At 39.6% G+C, this 22,004-nt stretch overlaps 1 protein-coding gene across 5 annotated transcripts in view; it reads left to right on the plus strand.

Moving 5' to 3' along the window:
* Positions 1–22,004, plus strand: part of IQCH (IQ motif containing H) — a 67,700-nt gene that overhangs the window by 14,228 nt on the left and 31,468 nt on the right. The window contains exons 1-13 of one of the 5 annotated variants that reach the window (XM_069026247.1): positions 87–166; positions 461–611; positions 822–938; positions 1,285–1,382; positions 1,692–1,800; positions 3,409–3,531; positions 9,212–9,323; positions 10,008–10,169; positions 10,565–10,779; positions 12,321–12,857; positions 13,493–13,559; positions 18,260–18,343; positions 20,463–20,638. In XM_069026247.1, the coding sequence (XP_068882348.1) occupies positions 849–938; positions 1,285–1,382; positions 1,692–1,800; positions 3,409–3,531; positions 9,212–9,323; positions 10,008–10,169; positions 10,565–10,779; positions 12,321–12,857; positions 13,493–13,559; positions 18,260–18,343; positions 20,463–20,638 (1,773 nt within the window). In that variant the 5' untranslated portion in view covers positions 87–166; positions 461–611; positions 822–848. Of the gene's footprint in view, positions 1–86; positions 167–460; positions 612–821; positions 939–1,284; positions 1,383–1,691; positions 1,801–3,408; positions 3,532–9,211; positions 9,324–10,007; positions 10,170–10,564; positions 10,780–12,320; positions 12,858–13,492; positions 13,560–18,259; positions 18,344–20,462; positions 20,639–22,004 lie in introns of those variants that run through there. The other 4 variants (XM_069026246.1, XM_069026249.1, XM_069026248.1 and 1 more) reach the window with 4 other exon arrangements.

Raw genomic sequence — 22,004 nt, forward strand, 5'->3', positions numbered from 1 at the left:
CGGGCGGAACCAGGCGGAGCGCGGGCTTGTCCCCCTCTGGATGCGCTGTCCCCCCCCACCGCCTCCCCCGCGGCGGGGCGGATGGTGCGGCCCGGCCAGCGCGTCCCGTTGCCGGGTGAGGCGGTGCCGCCATGGCCGCGGCGGGAGCGGGGCCGCAGCCGGGCAGGTGGGTGCGGGCAGGTGGGTGCGGGCAGCAGCGGGACCGGCTCCTCCCGCCCCGGCAGAGCAGCCAGGGCACCCCGGGTCACTCCTCGGTACCCCGAGTCGCCCCTCGGCTGGGGCGCGGCGCGTCCCGATGCTGCTGAAGGGATGCGGGATGCGGGGGGGTTCGGCCCTGCGTGAGGGGGAGCGGCTGGTGCGTGTCGGACCAGGGCTTGGTCTGTAAATGCTGCGGGGTTTGAGACTTCGGAGTTGTTTAGTTAACGTAAATATACGAGTTTGACGTGTGGTCTCCTCACAGGCTGCCTGGAGATTTTATCTCTCGTTAAGGCTTTTAAGATCCCTGCCCCGTGAAACCACCTGTGCCATGAAAGGTGTGAGAGATGTATGAGGAAACATCGTTCCTTGGCAGAGAACCTCATTCCTGAAGTTTATTGTCACTGCTTTGTGAGGTTTGTTTCAAAATTGAGTTTTTCCAGCCTTTCTACTATCAACGACTTAAAGACATTTGCTTTATATTATCTTATAATGGTACAGAAGTATGGGAAGTAGCATGGATCTTTTTTCTGTATTTAGGAATAATTTGATTTGAATTAAATCCTTCTACCGAATCCCGTGGGGTTTGGTTACACATATGATTTTTGTCCTAACTTGCTTTTTAGATTCAAGAAGACCTTCACAAACTTAAAATGGAAAAAAACAACTTGAAAGGAAATGTGGAAGCTGTGGATATTTGTGACCTCAGAACAGCAACTGAAAGAACTGAACTGGGGCTGAGAGTAAGTAAAATAGAGCAGATCCAGAAAATTATCCCGTTTTTAAAGTCTGTGTTAATAATTCACTTGGGGCCACTTTTTGTTGTCCTGCAAGATCCCTTTCCAATCAGGAACTGATGAGATTACTCCGACATTACAGTTCAGAATGTTGGTTTCCTTTTTTGGGTCATCAGAATTAGCTGATCTTGTGCCCACTAGCCAAAATCAGATTTTTAGTCCATCAGAGGCACAAAGTTTATCAACTTTTCAGTCAAGCAAAGACCTGGATTGCTTAATGAACTGAATTAAATAAAATTAATATTACTTATCTCTTAGTATTAGTCTAAACATCATTTTTTCCCTCTAACAGAAACATGCTGAAAGCTATTTAAATGTTATAAATGGCCAGGAGTTAACTCTTTCTTCAGCTGGTAATAAAGAAGTAAATTTAAAAGAGCCCCCTAAGTGGTAAGTGAAACATGTTTTATTGCAAGACCCAAAACCTGTGGTGACAGAATCTTGTAAAGCAAATGGGAGTATTGACCTAGAAAAAGTTAGTTTAGTTTCGATTTTAAGTTAAAAAAAAAAAAGAAGGTAAATGCAATTCTAAGTGGCTACAGCAGTGCTCTGCTAACTCCTGGGATTTTACCTTTGCTGAATGCAAATTCAAATAAAAATACAGTCATTTGGATAGAACTGGATGAAAGCAGCATGGGTTTAATAGGTGAAATCTAAGTAATTTTTAGAAACCTCACTGCCTGTTTCTTTCTCAACCAGGGGTCTTCCTTTTGGTGCCTGTCAGAAGCAGCTGGTTTTGCCACGAGTTGAGCCTGTGGCTGTCCAGAGATGCAGCAAATCAGCCCCACGTGTGTCCCAGGGCTCTCAGGTCTGAAATCACACACTAATTGTTCTGCCAGGGACCACATTCAATGAGTGTTTGCTGTCTTGTAGGGTACTAATGCATCCCATAATGCTCTGACTCCCCATGGATTGAGGTTTTGATAATACCCCATGACTGAAAGTGTTAAAAAATTCTCAGTAGAAGTAGCAGCTGAGATAGGAACCTTCTCCCAGCCCAGGATAACATTTAAGTTGGGAAGAATTTCGGTATCATCCATGCAGACGTGGAATTGGCACTTCCCACACATCTAAGCTGACAAAGCCACTTCTATCAGGTGGCTTTTTATTAATCATTTCAATTCATGTTATCCTGTGTGGCACTTTTCCCTGTCAGCCTGAGTGAGGAGTTTGCATTGGGAATCATCCCCTGTTTTAATTGAGAAGGTGCTCAATTCTCCCCAGTTCTTTTTTTAATAGCACCAGCAGTTTCCTCCCTGCATAACGGTGTGTTATAGTAATAAAATAAATACCACAAAAGCACTGATGAGGTGAAAATTGAACTTTCTGTCTCTGTGCAGCCATGTGGGTAAAAGAGTAATTGGCTTGGATAATAACTTGTGTTCTTACAACCCCAAATCTAAATGAGCATCTCATTGATACATCTGCTTGTAATTACCATCAAAAGAAGAGAGAATATATTGTGTAGATAAATAAATTATGCCATTTTTAGTGCTTTCACAAAATAATACAATTGTTCAATACTTCAAATACACATCTAATGATTCTTGAACTTTTTATGGCATATTTTATTTGTAAAAATTGGAATTTTCCTGGATTTATTTTTATGTTTATACATTAGAAGATGCACCAAAATGTTTTCAACTTAAGAAACTTCTACTGTAATAAAAACATAGGGCATCACTCTGGCTTTTATAGGTATGCTTTAGGTATTTCTTATAACAAGAAGAAACTTGTGAAGTCTTTTTCTGTCCATTGGGATTTAAATCATCATGGTTTTTATTAGCAGAATAGTTGAACTCATTCCATGCAGATCACAGAGTGCATTAAGAACTACTATGTTTTAATTCTGATCACTGTCAGGGTTTTTTTTTTGTCATTTACTAATAATCAAGTGCTGTTCCTGCACTGAGTCAATGAGCTGTAACTGATCCAGAGGAGCTGTTATGGTCCATCAGGTCAGTGATTCCTGAATTCCAGTGTCTGGCAGACACAGCCAGGGTAGACTGGATTCTTGTTATCCTCTCTGGGAAGCACAGGGAGCCCCCTCCCAAAGGATGGTGAGTGTGTAAACCACGGCACAGGGACCTGTGCTGATCCAGGGAGTCAAACCTGACTGGGCTTTCCACTCCGTATTTAACCCAAAGGTGTGTGTGTGCAGATGTTGAAATGTCAGAGCTGGGAATGGAATTAATTGAACAAAGTCTGAAGAAAGTGTATATTTGGATAGTATTTGCAAGTCTTTGTGAAGTTTTCCATCTAATCAAAAGGCTTTGTTGTTTGCCCTATTCTGTGTGGAGTCAATATTAATTTTTATCATCATTTTGCAAATTTACAACATGTTAGACAATTTCTGCCTCTAAACACTTCAGCCCCTGTGCAGTTATTTTAAGATTATCCCTATTCTGTATTTCAGCAGCAGGTGGAAATGGATGTTAAAATCATGCTTGACCCAGAGAACATTGATAATAAAGCTGGTTTAAAACATCCCAACATTGAGACCAGGCTGCCACTTATAACTAAGAAAAAATCTGCTCCTGTAAGTAACTTGTATTATTTTATGGGTTCATTATATGCAGCTTTGTACTCTTACAGTTAATATGTATCACTTCTAAATAAAAAAATTAAGTGAAAGCAATTTCCTCATAATTTCCTACTTTTTGGCATGGATATATAAGGATCGAACCATTTTGAGTGATAATACTGGGGGAAATCTGTAATATCACAGGTTTATGTACCAAGATCCCAATCCAGCAAAAGTATGAATATACATGGAAATGTGCATGGTCAGTAATCTCAGGAAAATCAAGGAGAGGAGATGAACTGGAGCATGGGGAGTTTTGGATCTTTGGACCCAAAGATCAAGGAGGAGTTAAAAGCCCATTATTTTCTCTGCTCTGGGAATGTTGAAATTGTGCAAGATCAAGTTTTGATTCTTCCAAATTTATGTCTTGCAATTGCAACTTTCAGTTCTGCTGCCAATTCTGCAATTGTTCTGCAGCAGTTGAATGTAAAGATGGTATTTTTAGCAAAGAATGCTTTCAAAAAAAAACAAGAGTAGGCACAGCCATCCCTCCCAAAATCAATTATGTTCACAAATTTAGCACAGCACTGTGGTCCACAAACCCAATGGTCTCACATGGGGATGCTCTTCTACAATTTAATTTATGTGACAGAAGCATCCTGCAGCAAGCCCAGTGCTCTAGGAGAGATTCTGGGGTATTTGGTTTTAAACAACAGAAAGAGAATCTGTGAATGGCACAGTTGTGAGCTGCCACTTATAAAAAATGATTTTTGAAAGCTGTTGCCCAGACTAAGAGGTGATTTGTCTAACCCTGTGATAATAGAGTTAATTAGAAAAAAGCATCATGGCTAATAGCTTTTTAGAACCACTCTAAAACACTCACAGAGAGGAATATTATCCTACTGCAGAGAGCCATGTGTTTTACCACTCTCCCTGAAACGTGAACTGAGCACAGAAAACTTATTGGGGACTTATTTTACAAGCATTTAATGTGAATTAGTCAAGCTCCCAGATACATATTTACAGTTGATTAGGAGCTGACAGGTCAAAAACCAAGCAGGTATTTCCTCTCCAATTTATTCTATTCATAGTTTTCGAATCTTTGGGCACAACGTGTGGTTTGGGATGTTCTGTCTTCGCTGGCTGTAGAATTTTGCAGTTGGTATTTGCAAAATCCACTGCTGAGTTGTGTTTGTTGTTAAATGTGGTGTCTGCCAGCACTTAAAGGAGGGATTTTATATGATCTATATGATTATACATGATATATATGATTATTAGTAGTAACAGCAGTGAATCTGTGTGCAGCTGCAGGTCTGAAATGACATTAATTTGGGTAAAATTTAGATTAAAGTCACTGCGGGAATCGGGGCCGGCGGCACCTGCCTGGTGTCGGCGAGCGGCCGGCAGGGGGCGCTGTCCCTACGCGCACGTGCCTCAGGTGTGTCCGTGGGGTCAGCGAGCGGCTCCCAAAAAATCCATGGAAAAATCACTCTCCTCCAAGTAAATTAAAAACTAATTGCTTGTCTCGCGCCACACAGGTGTATTCCAGGAGTTTTCAAGGAGAGCTGAGCAGCTGAAAGCGTGGTGAGGTTAAAAACTCGGGGGTTGAGGTGACCTGAGGGGTCAAGCAGAAAATCTACTCAGACTTTTTATTATCCTGCCTTTCCAGTAGTTGGAAAAATTATTAGTCAGGATTTCATTGTTTCACCAAAAATGATGTCTTTTCTCGCTCTTTTGATATTATAAAGTTGCTGATGCTGGATTTTTTCATAGAAACTAAGAACAATTAACTATTGCCCTTTTGTACCTTTTTTGGGTCTGATAGTAATGCTTCATCCTCTGTTAAATTCTGTAGTTATTTTAAAAGAGGGCTGTCATTCTGTTTGAAACACAGACTGGGCATCACTTTCTTTTGCAGTTTATATCTGGATAAGAGATGAAAAATGATGAGTGGATAATTATTAAATATGTATACTTCCTGTGGAGTATCCAGCCAAAAGAACAGTAATCTGAAATGCAGCAAGAATAATTCTGATGTACTGGTGCAATGTAGAAAAGATTCACAGCTCTACCTTCCATTTTCATAGGACTGCTGTTCTGTTATAGAATTATACTGGCACTTTTGGGTCCTTGTTTTCTTATAAATGTATATTATACTGTAAACTTAGGAACCTTTTCATTTATTCATGAGGTAGAATTTAATATGGTGATGATTTCTAGCCTTTATGAGTTGCATCTTATCTAGTGTGGCTCTAATGGTGATGGCGGTGATTCTGGGGCTTTTTTTAAGCTCACTTGTTTGAGCACAGCCATTCTAATCATATCCTCAATTATTCATTCTTTATTCAGCATTTGCATCCTGCTAATCATTAATGCTTATGTTGAAAGTGTATTTATTTTCAAAATTATAAAGCAAGGCAGGGCAATTCCTTTCATTTCAAGTGATTGGAAGAAGTTGTAGAAGAAATCCAGGTCTTTTGGTACCCCAAATCTGATTGTGTTTTAAACCCAGGCATGTGGCTCTAATTACAGCCAAAGCAGAGTTTGGCAGTGGTGGCAGGATGAGACTTAAACAAATTGATGTCACACTACAGTAAATCAAAAGAAACTGCTTGCATTTGTATTACGGTGTGTAATTGTAATAAGCAGCACAGTGATTTAATAAAATCCTCTTGTCACTAAAAATAAAAAGGAAATAATTGGTGAGAGAGAGTTAACAGATGACTGCAGTCAGCATCCTCTCAACCTGGAAATGGGAATGTGAAGGTCACCCCCATCTCACCTGACAAACGCAGAACATTTTGTTGGTAAACAAATTAATCTTTCGAAAGGTCACCATTTGTTTTAAGTTTTTATCCAGTTCTTGTCATCTGGAATTGGAGATTGACTGTCATTTTGCAAGGCAGGGGTGCAGCCAGAGCTGCTGAAGCTGTTTGTGTGCATTTCAGCATTCCTTGACAAAACTCAGTGCCTGATTGGGATGCCATGGGCTGCTGGTTTACAGCTGGCTCCACACAGGAATGGAGGCTCATCCCTGAATTCCAATAAGTTGATCCTACATATCCTGCCTCATGTAAGCTGGCCCTCTGCCCACACGTAAAACATATTGTGGTTCAAGCCAGCAATTATCTTCCTTACTTCCTTCTGTGCTGCTTCTGGTGCCTGTTTCAAAAAGCAGATGTGGGATTCACCAAAGTTCTCCAGCTATTCTCTTTCACACCTGTTAGGGAGGAGTTCTGATGGAGGTGGATTTCTGGGAGAGCTAGAGAGCAGTAGGTCAGAAAAGGGGCAAAGCTTGATTTTTCCAAGTATGTGGAAAATTGACAGTTCAGAGCCATCTCTGGTCACTTTAAGAGCTTAAAGAAGGTAAGAATAACATAAAACCTGTTGTTAAAGATGCAATTCCCAGTTTCTTCCAATTAATCTTGCCTTCTCCAAGCTCTTTCCTGACAGTTTCCTGAACATACTGAAAAGTGACCTTAGTTCCATTGATTTTATTTTGCTGTGCTTCCTCTTTCCCTTTATAGAAGTGCTGTGTCCATCAAATCTTGACAGTAACTTCTTAAAAACAAATACAACAGTTTGGAGAAGATAGATGGAACAATAGATTAATCTGTTATATCCCTTTTTTTCCCATCACTACCAACCCTCAGATTTTCTGATATTTATTTACCAAATCTTGTCTCTCTATTCCTGGTTTGGTACACAATAGTCATCTTTTCTCTGTATTTAATACCAGTCTTTGTTTTTTACTGGAGGAAAAAATACTTACAAAGATACTTACCAAAAAAAAAAAAGTTCTAGTTAAATATTGCTAGGTAAAAAGAAAACAAATAGAGAGCTAATCAGAAAATTTCCTGTGGTGTTCCAACAAGTGCCCTATTTAAAATGAAGAAAAAAGCAAAAATAAAGTGGGAGAGGTTTATCCACAGGAGAAAAACACTTTAGAAAGGGTAATAGAATTGTTTTTCTTGTGTCCCAGGTTAATTACACTCAGAAGCACTTGAAATGAAAAAATAGTTTTTTAGCACACTCCAAGCATATTTTAAGGCAAGTCAGCCTTAGTCTGCCCTGCAATTTAAGAGCTCCCTTCCAGCCCTACAAAACTGAACTTTAAAAATGCCCCTGATGAATCAGTGATGTTAAAACTAAACCTTTATCTTGCAGAACTTAATGTTATTTTTGAGGTCTTATTTTTGTAATTGCGTTGGCTTAATTTTAGTGAAAATACTCCCAAAATGGAAGCAGTTTGGTAGATTTTGCTTTGGTATCTCCCTGAATTCTTCAAGAGGGAGCTAATGCAGCAATCAGGGTGCTAAAAGAACATGGAAAGGTGTAGGGACTGGGTGGAATTTTCATGGGGAGCTGTTGTGGATCAGCTCCACGGTTCCACTCTCTTGCCTGTAAGGAAGTGAATGATGGCACTGGGCAGTGTAAATGAGAGATTAAATTACATTTCTGTTGTATCAGTCCTTGTTTGAACATCACACCTGGCATGGACTTTAGAGAAATTAAAGGCTACAGCAAAAAAGAATTAAATATCTATCTCCAATTAAAAAAAACTCCAAGCCTCCAGGCTGCTTTTGAACTCACACACTCCACCTGAACTCCTTTTCCTTGGAGCTTATTACATTTCTATGAAAAGAATTAAAATGTATTTCATTGCTGTTTATCATAACAAAACCTCATAACTGGGATTTAAATTAGGATAAAACTCACCAAGAATAAAATCAGTGCTGCCTTACTGATACAGCAACAACAGCCTGGAAAAGGAATCACTGTTTAATTCAATTTCTTGCCTTTTATTTATTTTTGTTGTGGCCTCACCAAACTGCTGGGGCTGAGGGTGAGCAGGAAAGCGTGGTTTATGATTTCCTTTTCTCAAATATCAAGCCACTTATATGGCAGCTGGCATAAAGTTAATCTTTGTTCCATGGTTGTTGCTATTTTCTTGGAACACCAGGACATGAGGATTCATCCACCTCCATCCCTTAAAGCAGAATGCTCCATAATGGCCATAACTAAAATGAGAACCTGCGACTTCTCTGAAAGATACTTTATTATGATTAAAAGTACAGATTTTCTCTCTCCCTCATCTCTTGTGGGCAGTGTTGTTAGACAAATTGGGAGGAAAGGTTAGAATAGTTAATTTTTGATCTGTCTCATTTCCCTCTTAGGATTCTGAGCAGTTCTTGAGAGTTGCTTCTCCCTTTCTAGAAAGTTGCTGAGTGCTGTTACTCAGTAATTATGACCCAACAGTGCTCCAAGATCCCAATCATGGCCTGGATTGTATTAAAAGCTTGATAGTCACTCATTAAAAGCTAATATTTTGAAGTGTTTGTTTTTCCTTCTGTTTCCTTGCTTGTGTATGCATTTTATATTTTTAAAGACTGTTCTGTCAAGAAACACTGTATTTATACTACTCTCTTAAAACTGAGCAAACTTCCTGGATTCCTTCATTAAATAGTACACAAGTCATCAATTAAATTTAATTAACTTTATTTTAAATTACTGAAGTAACAGCAGTAGACAATACTGTAGCATGTTATGAGTAGTAAAAGTAGTGGTACATTGTTAAATCTTAATGAAATGGTCACAGCAGAAATTATATTTATTATTTATTGCTGCAGGAGTAGAGAAATGTCTGTAAATCCCAGATTTCCCTTTGTTAAAAGAAGGTTCTGTCTCTTCCTAGATGTGCAGTCAGAAGACAGGGAAAGGTCACAAAGTTACCAGCCCTTGGGCTCTGCCTGCCTTTCACTCCCTGAATTCTGCCTTACCCCTGGTAGAAGAGGACACCCCAGAAGGTGAGTCCCAGGGGCCCCCCTGGGTGCTGCTGGGCTGCTATTTGCAGCAGATGTCTGGGAACTGAATTTCCTGCCACCTCTAGACTTCCAAGAATTGTGATGTCAGACATTGCAAGGGGTAGGGATGAACTTTAGGCTGCTTACTCCAGGTGGTAGCTGGTGGAGGGTGTAGTGTGTGTTGTGCTGAGAATCATCCTGAGCCAGTTCTTGCAACTCACAGCGTTTAGCTGCTGCTGGAAAGAATTTTGTGTGTGGTGGAGGTTCTTGTCTAAATACCAGTCAAAATAAACTACCATGATTAACAGCTGGTTATTAATTGTTCAATCTTAACTAGACTTGGATTGTTTTAGCAATCAGCTTATATTCATAATTGCATTATTATATTGTGCTTTACAAGAGTTAATTCTCATCCATTCTGCATATTAAATTACATTGTACAAGCATCTAATTATAGATTTACAAACATATAATTCCCTTTCAGAATTAGCACTGGTACAATACCTTGCACGTATTTGTCAATTTTTATAGGCAAAGTTCACCTTCCTTCAAGGTAAAACATTGACTATTGAAAGACAGGTATCTTTCAGTTAAAGAAAACTGCTGCTTTTGTAGTGTTGATGTAGAACTTGGGTCTGCCTTTGCTTAATTCTTTCTTTATTGCTATGAATTCCTTTTCTTTCCTAGCTGGAATTGTTCAGGAATGTCGTCTTCTTGTAGGACCTCTGAGCCTCACTGGCCAAAGGCTCATCCTTCCAGCAGCAAAGAGAACTCTGCCAGTCCCTCCTGTTGTATCCAAAGCAGCACCTTTCCCTGAATTTCCCAGGCAGCGCAAGAAATCAGCCGCAGGTGAGTACAAAGCATTGATAACAACCTTCAGCTGCATCTCCAGCTTCACTCTCGGGCTGTGGTTTTATCTCCCAAGGAAAGAGCTCTGAGATGAGCACTCACCAAATTCTGCAGTGCATAAAGCCAGGAGAATCCTGTGTCTTGCAACTGGGTAGGAAAGAGATTTCTTCGTCCCTGGGAGGGTTTGGTTCCTGTTCATTTCTGAGATCCTCCTGGCTTCCTACCTGCACATTTCAAATTCTAAGCATCCAAATCTGAAACTCTGCCCAGTGTTAAGCCAGTGGTGCTGGAAATAGTGTCTTTGACCAGCTGATCAAGCCTCTGTTTGCCATGTGATTAAATGAATAACTGATAATAAGTGAATGAAACCTGCAATCCATGTTTTCTTTGTACAGGAGAGATCAGTAGCAGGCTGGACCCTGAGAACACAGACACCATCATCTTCCCAAAGCCAAAGGAAGCAATTTATGGCACATATTCCTCTGGTAAAGGTAACATTGCACCACTTCCATCCAGCAATTCCATGGTTTCAACAAGGAAATCAAAGCCAGAGTGGACATATCCAGCTCAGCAGTTGGAAGCTGAGGTGCACATTCCCTCTCAGACACAGGTATTTGATGGAATGAATCACTCCGTGAGGATAATGAGGTTTTATTTGTGTTTTTAGTACTGTCTTCACCAGAGCTGGTTTAGGAAGTGGCTGTAAATCACAGGAGAGTTTGAACCACATCCAGTAAATAGTAAATATTGAAATAAAATAACAAATACTTTGTGTATTCCCAATTTCTGCTCTTTCAAGTCTTCTACCTAAATTTGTCTGGGATTTGGTTTTTTTTCCACAGAATCTTAGAAAATTAGTTTAGAAAGGATGTTAGGAGGTTATCCAGACCTCCAGGCAGAATTACCTGTACCTGTAATATTGCAGACAGCTGTTTTTCTAACCTGTTCTGAAAACTTTGGGTTGATAGCAACTCCACAGCCTCCCTGGGCCATCTGTTCCAGTGCTTAACTAACTATCTTCACTGTTATAAAAGAGTTTTTGAATGTTTCATCTCCATTTCCCTCACTGCAGTTAAGCAAATGTGGTGTTTCCCTTTATACTTACAGAAGAATCTGGGGGAGTTTGACCTTGACTGTTCAGTGCCTGCTCATTGTTCTTGATCCCCATGGAAAAGAGACATTTCTTTCTTTTATGGATAATTATTGTGTTCTGTGACAAACTCTGTGGAGTTTTGCTTCATCTTTCCAGAGTTTTTGAGTTCTGTGCCACTGAGGAGGTGTGAGAATGAAAAAGAAAGTAAACTTGAGAAATGGACATCATGGAATCATGGAATGGTTTGGGTTGGGAGGGACCTTAAAGCTCATTCCTGCCATGGGCAGGGACACTTTCCACTGTCCCAGGTTGCTCCAGCCTGGCCTTTGACACTTCCAGGGATCCAGGGGCAGCCACAGCTTCTCTGGAAACCTGTGCCAGGGCCTCCCTAACCTCACAGGGAACAATTCCTTCCCAATATCCCATCTATCCCTGCCCTCTGGCAGTGGGAAGCCATTCCCTGTGTCCTGTGATTCCAGGCCCTTGTAATACCATCTCTCCATCTGTCTTACTATCAATGAGATGTTGAAGTAAATAAAAATAATTACCTAAAATGGTATGAATATACTGCCCTTAGATTGAAAATCAGAGCTAATGAGTTGCTGGCTGAAGTTGCCAGGAATTAGGGAGTGCTGTGAAGAGGCAGGAATGTTTCTATTCCAAGCTTTACCCCATTTGCATTTTTATGGTAGGATATTTCCTGTTCTCCTGGGAAAGGTGGAAGCAGTCTCAGTGGAGGAATGCCATTGCAGTTACTTTCTGCTTTTAGTCCTGTGAATCAGTGTAAAGTTTAATTTTTATATTTGGTAAATCAAGCATTCCTTGGTGCAATGAATGTATTTCTTCAAAATTGCTCATAGTTTTCCATGACCTTGGAGGTTTTCATATGGCAGTGGGTTTGATGGTAAAACTGGGCAGGATTTGTAGCTCTGATGGACAGAACCAGGATCAGTGTATTTCAGATGCACAGATCCCCTCAGTTAAGTCATAAAAAATAATAAAAGAGTGCATTTTAACCCTCGTTTACAGCACCATTTGTGGCTCTTCTCTCCCTGCAGCCCCCACAAACAGCTCAGCCCTTCCAGGATCCCTGCTTGGACTGGAACATTGCTGTCCACCATGGCACTGTGGACCAGAAAGCTCCAGGTTTTCTGGCACTCCAACAGCACCATCATTCCTCTTGGGGGAGCATTGTGGGGTTTTTGGAACGCACAGAAAAGCTCCTCAAGGACCACGCCGTACCCTTGGCTACCATCAACGGCCAAAAGTTGGCACAAATCGCCTCGGACTTTGATTTTAATGAGAATCCCACCAAAAGTGACATTTTGTCAGTGATAAAGAATCAGTCAGCTGTGGAAAAGATCTTAAACCGACCTGGCCAGAGACGCAGAGGCCAGGGGGGCACTGCAGCGGCTGCCGCAGACATCCCAAGGCGGTGGCGGCGTCCCGGAGCCGCGCTGGGCTCCGGGCAGCAGCAGTGGGCAGCAGGTGTGCTCGGCGCTTCCTGGCGCTCCTGGAATCACCAGGCACGTGTGAGAAACGCCCTGAGGGAAGCACGCCACAGACACCTGGAGAATTTTTACAGCAGGTCCAAGGTGTGTGGTGCTACCAGCTGTTACTGCAGCGCTTCTTTTCTAAACATCTCCTGCTTCACTGCTTGCAAGAAGCTGTTCCCATTTTTTTCCCCCTTTAACCATCCAGTTGTCCGAGGATCATATTTCATCCTTCATCAGCAATTCAGCCTTTGTGGCTGCAAAATCTGTCGCAGTGTTTCTGGTGAAAATGTCCCTTCTCTTTGGCTTCAGTGGTTCTGTCAGAAAATCAATGTTTTAACTGCATTACCTTAGTTCCTTATATATACCTTGTGGCACTTAATTTGCTGCAAAAAAAAAAATCCCTCTCTTGTCTACATTCCTGTCACCACTTTGTCAGAAAGTATTTAAGTTTGCAGACAGCCTCTTAATTAGTGCTCACAATTTCATTTATGTTTGCTTTCTTTTTTTTCATTCATATTCTGTTAATTAAGTGAGCAGCCTCTAATCTTCCCCTGCCAGTAGCTTCATGTAGCCACCTAATTAAATTAATTGGGGAAGATGTTTTAAGTATGTAATTAAATCAATTAATATAATTTATGCCTGGCTTAACTGTACAGTGGAAAAACAGCTGAAGTTTGACTAGATGAATCCACTACAGCTTCCTGTCACTGATCAATGCTCTTCTTGATTTTTAGCATCTGGCAGCCAACTGGAATCGCATCAGGACCTCCAGGAGGACTATTATCCATATCCCATCATTAGGTATAACACTTTTGCCTGCAAATCTATCAGCAACCTCTATTACCCACCACATTATGACTCCTTGATTGAGTTCAAGGAAGGCCCCTTGTTTTATTCAAATTGGTCTCGGCAGGAAAATGTTCTCGACATGATGAGAGTAATAACACAGGGCCCTCGCTTGAAACGCTGTTTAATTTGGGGATTAAGCAAATAAAGTCATTATGTGGGGGCCTCTATTCAGTGGAGAGGTGATTTGCTGTAATTTGCTTTCATCTGTATGAAATGAACTAAAAAGTTGTATTTTTTTCCCCCTGAAATAACAGATAATGTTTGCAGGCTCCTTTAATGAGAGGCGAAGCCGGGCCCGTGCACGTTGATGCTGGTGCAGCAATAAGGCAGGATATTGCTTGTACACTGTTTTTAATCAAATGTGCAGTCAAAATGATAAGCTACATTCTCTGAAATTATTTAGTTCTAATTACGAGCAGATGGGATGCTTTATTTGCACCTAGGGCGCCTGAGCAAAAGGAAATGCTGTGTGAACAAGAATAATTAAGAAGTTGAATAGTGTTTTTTGCGCTTAAATAATCTGCAGTTTCATGTTAATTAGCACTAATGTAATTATTTAATTACATTTATGAATTGGGGGAGCCTAAAAGCTGGTTTCTGCCACGTAATGGCAAAGTGGAGGTGTTGAGAAATTAGGAGGATGATTTCTTGGGAATTTCTAGAACGCACTGATAATCTCCTAAAATGTGAAATCCTGTCAAAACACTTGTAACTGGATTTATAATTTGTATTTACACAGCACATTAATTGACCTGAGAGCTTCAGGATTTCGTAAAGTGAATTAGTTAAGACCTGAATTAATGAAGATGGTAAATAAGTTTTAAACTCGAAGTTTTGCAGCCCAGATAGCCCTTTATTCCATGATTCTGCTGGCTGTATTTAACATAAATATACATTTGATCAACAACTCCTGTTAATTACACCTGTCCCAAAGTCTTGTGACCATCCCAGGTTAAATCACGACTGAGTGCTATTTTAAACCAGGATAATTTAAAAATAATTTAGACATTCCAGTGTACTAAACTGAATAAAAACGTGGAGGAGAGCATTTAGCCAGAAAAAAAAGCAATTATTAATTAGGTGTGTGAATTCAAAAGTCAGCAGAGCTGTTGCATACCAGATGTTTTCAAAGATGTATTAAAATAATCCTCAGTATAATCAAAACAGGCTGACATCAAAAATTAATCATTATGTCCCTGTTCTTCTGCTGGATTTGGGAATTTGTAGAAGTTTTTAAATTATTTCAACCTCTTAAGTAAAAGGTAAAACTCCAGGGATATTCCACTTTATTCAGCACTTCACTGGGAGCCCAGGCCCTGATTCTGTAACAGGGTTTACACAGCCTTGTGCTGTAAATACAGGAATTTGAATCTCCCCCTTAATGAGGAAGAAAGAAAGGGGTAAAGATAATTTGAGTGCAGATATTTTCTTGGAAAATCAGAAAACCTATTTAAGTCGGTTAAAATATAAAAAATATATATATATATTCTCTTTAAAAGAGGGATTGGAAGGTGCTGTTTGGAAAAGTTATTCCTGCTTGTTTTTATTAAATGCAGCTATATAAGGATATTTCCAGTATTCCATAGGGATTTTACATGGATTAAATCATGGTAAGCTTATTAAAATGTAATGTTAAGTATTTTGGGTTTTTTTTTTCTTCTTTTGAAATGTTAAGATTAAAACTGATTTCGAGAAACAGCAACAAAAAATTATTAACATTGAGCAATTTTGGTTTGATCTAATTTTAAGAACAGCTTATATTTAAGATTTTAAAAGGTGAAAACATAAAATCCCTACACTAAAAACCTTTAAAATGTAACAAAAAGTTTTATATAGTTCATTATTCTGCTTCTGCACATTTGATATTTTAAAATTAAGAATAATTTGAGTCAACTTGGAGGAAGCTAGAAAATTTAAACAAGTAACATTTGGTTCAGTCAAAAAGGACTAAATATGCAAAATGCTAACTGATTTCAGCAGTATTTTTATTTTTTACTACCTTTGTGGAATCATAGAAATTTTTTAAGTTACAAAACCTGGGATGAGCAGATAAACAAGAAGACACCAAAGTTTGATGATACTCAATAGTTTCTCTGTTCAGTTCTGTAAATCAAAAATAAAACCTGAAATTCTCTCCTCAATGTCCTTGACTTCAGCATTTGGGGTAAATCAGAGTCTGATTTTAATTCCCTTGCAGGTGGAATTCCAATAAACGGTGATAGAGTCAGGAGGGTGAATTTCTCATTTCACAACAGTTTCAGATTCATGTCAAGTTCCTGGAAATAATCCAGGAAAAAGGATAGTGAAGGACTTAAATTGTACTGCTGGGAGGAGCAAATGGTTCCATTTATTTCACCCAAAGAAAAACTTGGAATTTCTAGGATAGCTAAAAAACAAAAGTGGATTCCAGTGTTAAAGGATTGTTGTCAGGCAGAGTAAGGAGAAATAAATTTGAACCTTCAAATCAGATTTACTCCCTTAAATGTGTGCCAAATATAGAGAGAAAAAATCAGTTTTATTTATTAAACCTTGGTTATTATTTCCTAGAGCTGTCCCAAGTCCTGGGGAGCACAGGGTGGGTGATCCCAGCTCGTTTTCCTCCTTCCCCTTCAGGTATTGCCCCATGGGGATTTGAACCTTTGTGTCCTGTCCCCCTCTCTGCTATTCTTTTTCTCCAAGGCACATTTGTGGATTCTTTGTTGGGAGAAGTCACTTGGAGATGAGCAAAATTTATTAAGGAAATGTCAATTAAAGGGTGTTAGGTCATGGCTGAGGTTGAGAGGGGGAGATGAATTCATTCCTACACTTCTTATTTTAGCACTTCTGTGATGCTCCCTGTACTTTGGAGTCATTAATGCAAGAACCAATCCCATTCCCAAGTGTTCCTTTGTCCACATCCCAAATTTCAGCCACCATTTGGAGTTTCTTACCCAGATTGGAGGCTGGATCAGAAACCAGAACTGATGGCACAGGTACACTGGAACATGTAGGTTATGATCACAATATATTGAATTTATTTGGATTGGATTCTGTTTAAACTGGAAGAAAAGGAATATTAAACCTTTAATCAGCTTTATCAGGTGTCCAGTCTTGAGTGAGGAATGTTCAAGGTGGATCAGGGGGTGAGGAGGAATGTGGTTCATCCTGTCCACTGGGAGGGCAAGGATTCACCAGGAGGGAAAATTCCTCATTAAATCTAATGGGGTCATGCCAGTGGAAGTTAATATATTGTGAATTAATATGTTTTATTAACCTTCCTGTGAAAAGTACAGTGGTACAATGCTGTAATGGATCTGCAGAGCCAGAGCAAAATGCAAATTTTAACTTCCTTAATTGCTACTTTGTTATTCCTTTCAAATAATTCCTGGTTTTTCAAGTGATATTTGCGTGTTATATTTTGGCCCAGTTCTTAAAATCCAACATTTTCAAGAGGACAGTTCAGGGTAAGGAAATCAGCTGCTTTCTGAGGCTGACATTTAAATGGCTTGAGAATATTAGGCAGCATTTTTAGTAGCTTAAAATTGAGTGAGAGAGCAAAATGAAGCCTTGAGACTAAAGTTTAAATACTCAGAGCAAGCTTTTATTCTAATTACTGTATATATATAATACTAGAGGAGTAAAAAAAAAAGGAAAATCAATATATTTTACTTTGATTTAGTTCTCCAAGTGCCTGGTACCGCTATGCTGACTGCAATAATGTAAGTTTGATAAGAAATGACTAAAAATTAAACTGGTAATTTTAATTTCTTTGTATTTTCTTATGTTCTGTGCAAAGTGCCAGTGCCACAGCACCTTAGAATGCTGGTTATTTGTTATAATTGTCTTTGTAATTAGTCTGAAATATCCACTTTGCTGTTTTCTAAATGAAAGCATTGAAATACTGAGCAGATTTTAGCCTAAGTAAGTTTTCTCTGAGTTTCTGATGATTTGCCATGTGTAAATGTAGGGAAATGTAAGGAATCTTGTTCCTGGATCCAAGTTTTTATGCCAAACACTGAATATTGGGCTTAACCCTGAGGGATTCAATGGCAACCGACGGTGGGGTTGTGGCTGTTTGTACAGACACCACAATTCATTTAGAATTGCAGCAGTTTGAAAATTACAGGCTTAAAAATTATAGTTACGGTGCTGCCATCACTTCCTGCAGTCTTTTTGAATGTGAGCATGGAATCAGCTGGAATTCTGACCTCCAAAGAGATAATCCAGGCTCAGACAGGCTGTCACTCACCTTTCCTCTGCAACAAAGTGAGCAGGTAGCACTGAGACATCTCCTTAATGAAGTGGGTTTGGTGCCTTTTATCTGTGTGAAGGACAAAATTACCAAGATTCTTGCTTAATGATGGTGTCATTTTTTTCCCCAGTGTTTAAAAAAAAAAATCCAGCAACATGAAAGACTCCAACAAAATGGTCTGCATGGTTAAATTAGAAAATTCTGTAGGTCTGTAACATTCAGGTCTGTATTTAAAATGACAGAAAAACGTGAAGTTGCATCAGTAATAAAAGTAAATTCAGAAAAATGCTGCAATGAGTGCTGTGGGATTTGAAATAAGGGGGTTTTTTTAGCTCTTTTTAATTCAGAAGTTTGATTTTTTTCCAAATCTGTACTAGGGTTTTCTGACTCCAGTTTGAGGGGGGCTTTCCTTGTTTTCCAGGATATTCCCAATGCATCCGTGAGCACATCCCTGATCTTGCTCTCCAGCAGAACCTGCAGATGGGAAGGCTGTGTGACATCCTGGGTATGTGATGAGCTCCTGCCTCCTGGTTTTTGATTATTCCCCCCCCAGTTGTGAGTGAAAGAAAACAACACAAGGACTTCTTGTATTAATATTAAATATAGAGCACAGAGAAGCTGAGAAGGAATTGATCTGCTGTGGCATTTCCTGGCCATGTTATCCATAAAAAATCCTGCTGGTTCCTTGTGCCTCTGTGATAAGGTAAAGCAGCCTCATCCTGTGACCTGCTGAGCACCACAAAGTGTTTAGTGTTCTACAAAATTAGGTAGCTAATTCTGTTAGTGCTCATTCAGGCTCACACGGAGAGGAAGATGTGCTGCAAAAGAGCAAGCCCTTGTTTAAACCAATGTTTTTTTATTTTAAATCAGCAAATGAGGCAAAAGGCATCCATTTAAAAGTTTTTTCCTGACAGGCTTCTTTTAAGCAAAGCAGGGAAGGATATTATTTATCAGTGACCAACTTCATTGGCTCCCTGGAATGACATACTTTACATGATTCATGTATATTTCAGGATCATGATTATTTTATAAATGCCATTTAGTAAGTTTGTAACAAAAATATATTAGATCCAGAAATTTACAGTTGCCTAAAATAATAATGTAATTGCCTTTATATATTATCTAGGCACTAATATTGGTTTTTTCCACTGTACTCTTTTTTTTTTTCTCACGTGGATTTTTTTGGCTCTAAAATGATAGAAACTTAAAGGGACAAAGTCACACATGAAACAGACATTTCTTTTTCTCATGTCTGAACATGAAAACTGGTTCTACTGTAAAACAGACCAAGAGGAAAATACAAACTAGTGAAATATTAACTGAATTATGAACTAGATGAGATGCTTTACCTGTGCCTGGCAGAAGAGGACTGCGATTTATCATTTCGGTTTGGTTTTTCCTTAGAAAAGCAAAGGACTTCCTTGCTGGTTGTGACCGCCTGTGAGTTAAGCTGTCCCTGGAGCCCCACTGTGTCCAAAGGAGAGTTTATTTCTCTTTATAGGGCAGTGCTACAGCAGTAAAATGTGCTGCACCTTTTTATTCCCCAAATTCACTTGAGTTGTCAGTTTTTCACTTGAGTATTGACTGGTGAATGGTTCTGAACTCTTCTATTAAGTATTTTTAAAAGTTACGTGTATGGTAAATAATTATAGAAAGACTATGACTGTGGGCTCTGTGGTATTTTAATGCCTCAGGTGAGTTCTGGCCTCACATTTTTAATGTGGATTATTTCCCTGCAGCTCTGGCAAAACAAAGTCAATCAGTGGGATCTCTTATTCCTTTACAACATTTGGCTCAGGGTTTCCTTATCCAGTCCTTGCTTTGCTGCAGAGTCGTTCCCATGGAATAGCAGTTATCCCTGGCACTTGTGCACAATAAAACAGTGAAAGACTTTCCTACTTCCCATCTTGGAGTGCTTTTTGCCAGTGTATTCTATTGATGCTTCAAGGCCTATTAATTCATTAGCTCATCAATTAACATTAATATTTTATCAGAGCAGCGTGGTTAAAATTTTCCAAAACTGCTTATATTACAGATTTCTCTTCTGTTTAGACACAGTCCTTCAGCCCACGCTGTTTTCCATGTGGACAAGCAGATTTCCACACTGTGTTCAAGTGGCTGCCCTGCACACTCGCATGCCCAGCAGTGGTTGTTAATGATACCCCACCGTGAGCTTTTGTGTGGGCAGCACAGGAATAGGAACAGCCCATGGAAAATCCAGGCAGCATAGAAAATTGCAATTTCCTCAGCTTTCTAAACTGAATAGCTCAGTTTTATAATTTGTTGGCGTTAATGGGATATATTTTTAAAGCAGTTCAATTCTCACTGATGTTAATGGGAGTCGGGCTTACAAATCCCCCTGCACCACTTCCCAAATCCTGCCCCCAATATGTTCTGCAGATTGAATCCTGGGAAGCAGCTCTTTTTTTGGGTTGCTGACCTGTCTTCAGAGAAATGCTGAAGCACAGCAAAAGCACTAAGATTTGGGAATTAGACCTCATTTTTATTTCCAGTGCTTTTTTAGAGACGCTATTTGTGAGCAAAGGGTTGGGAATGCTGGGATTGCTGTTGGGAATGCGGTGTACCTTTCTCCCAGCAATGAACACTGTGCCCCTTTGTTTCAGATGCCAACGTGGACGTCATCTACATCTGCCCCCTTGCTCTGAGTGAGGAGTTACTGCAGTATTACAATAAACTCCTGGGTCTGCAGGCAGCTGTTAGATCTGGGAACCCCGAGGACATGGCTGACCTGCAGGACAGGTTCAAAATTCTCACCCCTGAAGCTATAAACAGCTTCCCTGTGAGTTTGTCTTCTAATTACTACAGCTTGAGGGATGCAGTAAAATTAAATTGGAAATTTTATAACTTGCAACGCTCTGGTACACATCAGTGAAATATTATTGCAAGTTTAAGGGCTTTACTGATTAGACTACTAGTTAGAGCATTGGAAATAAATATCCTGGTTTAGCTTTATAGACTTGCTTGAGATAGTCCTATATTGGCTATTTGTAGGCTGTCGTCCCTTCTGACTCTGTGCTTCGGACTGGGAACATGATAGATTTATATCTCTAAGCAAATCATAGCAATAAACCATTCTTATTACTCAAACTTTATTTCTGGCTAGCCCAGCATTTAATCATTCCTGTGTTTGCTGAGTTTCTTGCAACTAAATCCATTGTGGAGCTCCTTAAAGAACTGGGCTTAAACAAAGTTAGGTAATAATACAGAAATATGAGTTTCAAACAGATCAGAATAATACATAAATATTAGCTTCAATAACACTGAAATAATAGGTCCAGAATAATAATTAATAATGCAGAAATATTAGTTCCAAACCTGTCAAGTCAGTTTTAAATCCATATGCTGAATCATGTTCTAATTAATGTACTGTGTGTACAGTGTTTCTGAAAATGCTGCAGTGTAGTGGAGACTTTTCACAGTGAATAATAGTTTTATATTGCAAGTATTAAACCTACAGTGTCTTGGCTGAGATTTGATTTTTATCAAACTTTTTTGTGGCATGTTTAGGGACTTTGCTTGAAGCCCTGCTGCTGTTTTTTGCTAATTTTTTATTTTTAAATTGCACTTTGATCAATTATTGCAAGTTTTTTCTCTGGATGCTGGGTTATTTTTCCAATAGTAACTCCCCACTGTGAGTGTATTAATGCCAAAATCTGTCAGGAGAATGGGAACACCAGATTTTAGGTGAACCATGTTGAGGTAACCCTTGGCTCTTCAGTGTCATGTACCTGTTAATATGCAAAATGCTCAAAGTACCTTGTTTTCATTAAACATGTGTTTACCATATAATAATTAATATGTTTAAGGAATATATCCTCTATGTGGAGAGGAATCAGCTGAGAACTGATTCTGGCCATCCCTTGGCTTCAGTGACAGTTTGGGCTGTGTAAGGTTTTGAGCTTTACAGGCCCTTTTTGAAGGATCTTTCTCTGGGTTATTGAATAAAAAGCTTTTATTGCACCTAATGGATCGAAATTTATTCCCAATCAATGAAAGTGTGGCTTGAAGGCCACCTCAGAGGGCTTCTTTTAGCAATTCCAGAAGCACAAATCAGCCTTGCACGTTTTCCCAGCTATTTTGGTGGAATTGGATGGAAGGAAAATGTGTGGAAAAGGCGCAGCTGGCCCTGATCCTCCACTTGAGGT

The sequence above is a fragment of the Aphelocoma coerulescens genome, chromosome 10 (genome assembly GCF_041296385.1).
Source record: "Aphelocoma coerulescens isolate FSJ_1873_10779 chromosome 10, UR_Acoe_1.0, whole genome shotgun sequence".
NCBI lineage: Eukaryota > Metazoa > Chordata > Aves > Passeriformes > Corvidae > Aphelocoma > Aphelocoma coerulescens.